Genomic DNA, 1,134 nt, shown 5'->3' with positions numbered 1-1,134 from the left:
ATGTATATATATATGTATATATCTATCGCCAACTTTCTCACTCAGGAAACGCAAACTGCAATGGTGTGGACGCATCACCCGTTCATCCGGCCTTGCCAAAATGATCCTGCAAGGCAGCGTGCAGGGAAAAAGATACACCGAAGAAGAGTTGGAATGACACGGTCAAGGAATGGACAGGCCTGGAACTCAAAAAAACTGAAGACCGGATGGAGTGGAGGAAGCTGGTGACCAAATCTTCAAACGCGAATCGACGGACATCCAGTCTACGGGATCAGTGAAGGTGAAAGTGAATAATATATATAATAAATAACGAATTGAGCCTTTGGTACAATTTATACATGGGCCTACCGCTGCAGTGCAGTCTTGTTGTGAGTGGAGGTAGGCAAAGCCAGCTGGGCAGTTGACCTCGTAAGCCTCAGTGCTGGAAACACAGTACACGTACTTGGTGATGGTGTCAGGGTGGGGGAAGTAACCCATGGAGCTACCTTGGCATACCTGTATGGCTTTGTCGTTGTCTGAAAGTACAGTGGGTGAGCGGGGATGATGAGGCTTTAGTTTTAGTTTAGTTTTAATAAAAGTTTTACGGCACTTGCAACACAATAATATCATATAAGTGCCTTACCTCCTCTCATGGATACATCGTAAGCGGGTATAAAGAAATGCAAGTTGAGGTAAGATATTATAATAAAATGTGAAAAAATGAGGAAAAATTAGGGTTTATAAGAATACGTGGTTATAAAAAAAATAATGTGAAACAATATGGCGTGAGGGTGGGTAATCTTGTTTTGTTGGTGATGAACACTTCCAATCTTTTCTTTTCTTAATTACTACATTTTATAGCGTCCATAATGAGAACCAATGACCCAGAAAATAGATTTTTTTTAACAAGCAAGGATAAACTTACCATCGACCTTCACATAATCCCCACTTCTCACGTAGTCGAGATCAGAGCATTTCTGCTGCTGGTAGTTTTTGATGCACAGGTTTGAAGCGGCTGAAGAAAAAAGATGTCTTTTCATAACTGGGCATTACACTGTCTCACACAGGGTGGAGGAGGAAGACAACCACACCATTAACAGCAATGATATACGCAACATCCCCACCACAAACAAAAACAACAACAACAACAACAAC

General features: G+C 41.5%; 1 protein-coding gene across 1 annotated transcript in view; it reads right to left on the bottom strand.

Moving 5' to 3' along the window:
- LOC101847682 overlaps window positions 1-1,134 on the bottom strand; it is a 20,692-nt gene that overhangs the window by 11,262 nt on the left and 8,296 nt on the right. Inside the window, exons 5-6 of the mRNA XM_013087409.2 lie at window positions 905-994; window positions 349-515 (exon numbers count right to left, since the gene is read on the bottom strand). Coding sequence (XP_012942863.2) covers window positions 349-515; window positions 905-994 — 257 coding nt within the window. The remainder of the gene's footprint in view (window positions 1-348; window positions 516-904; window positions 995-1,134) is intronic.

The sequence above is a fragment of the Aplysia californica genome, unplaced genomic scaffold, assembly GCF_000002075.1.
Source record: "Aplysia californica isolate F4 #8 unplaced genomic scaffold, AplCal3.0 scaffold00585, whole genome shotgun sequence".
Taxonomy (NCBI): domain Eukaryota; kingdom Metazoa; phylum Mollusca; class Gastropoda; order Aplysiida; family Aplysiidae; genus Aplysia; species Aplysia californica.
The sequence above is the reverse complement of the archived record's forward strand: the minus strand, read 5'-3'. Positions and strand labels throughout refer to the sequence as shown.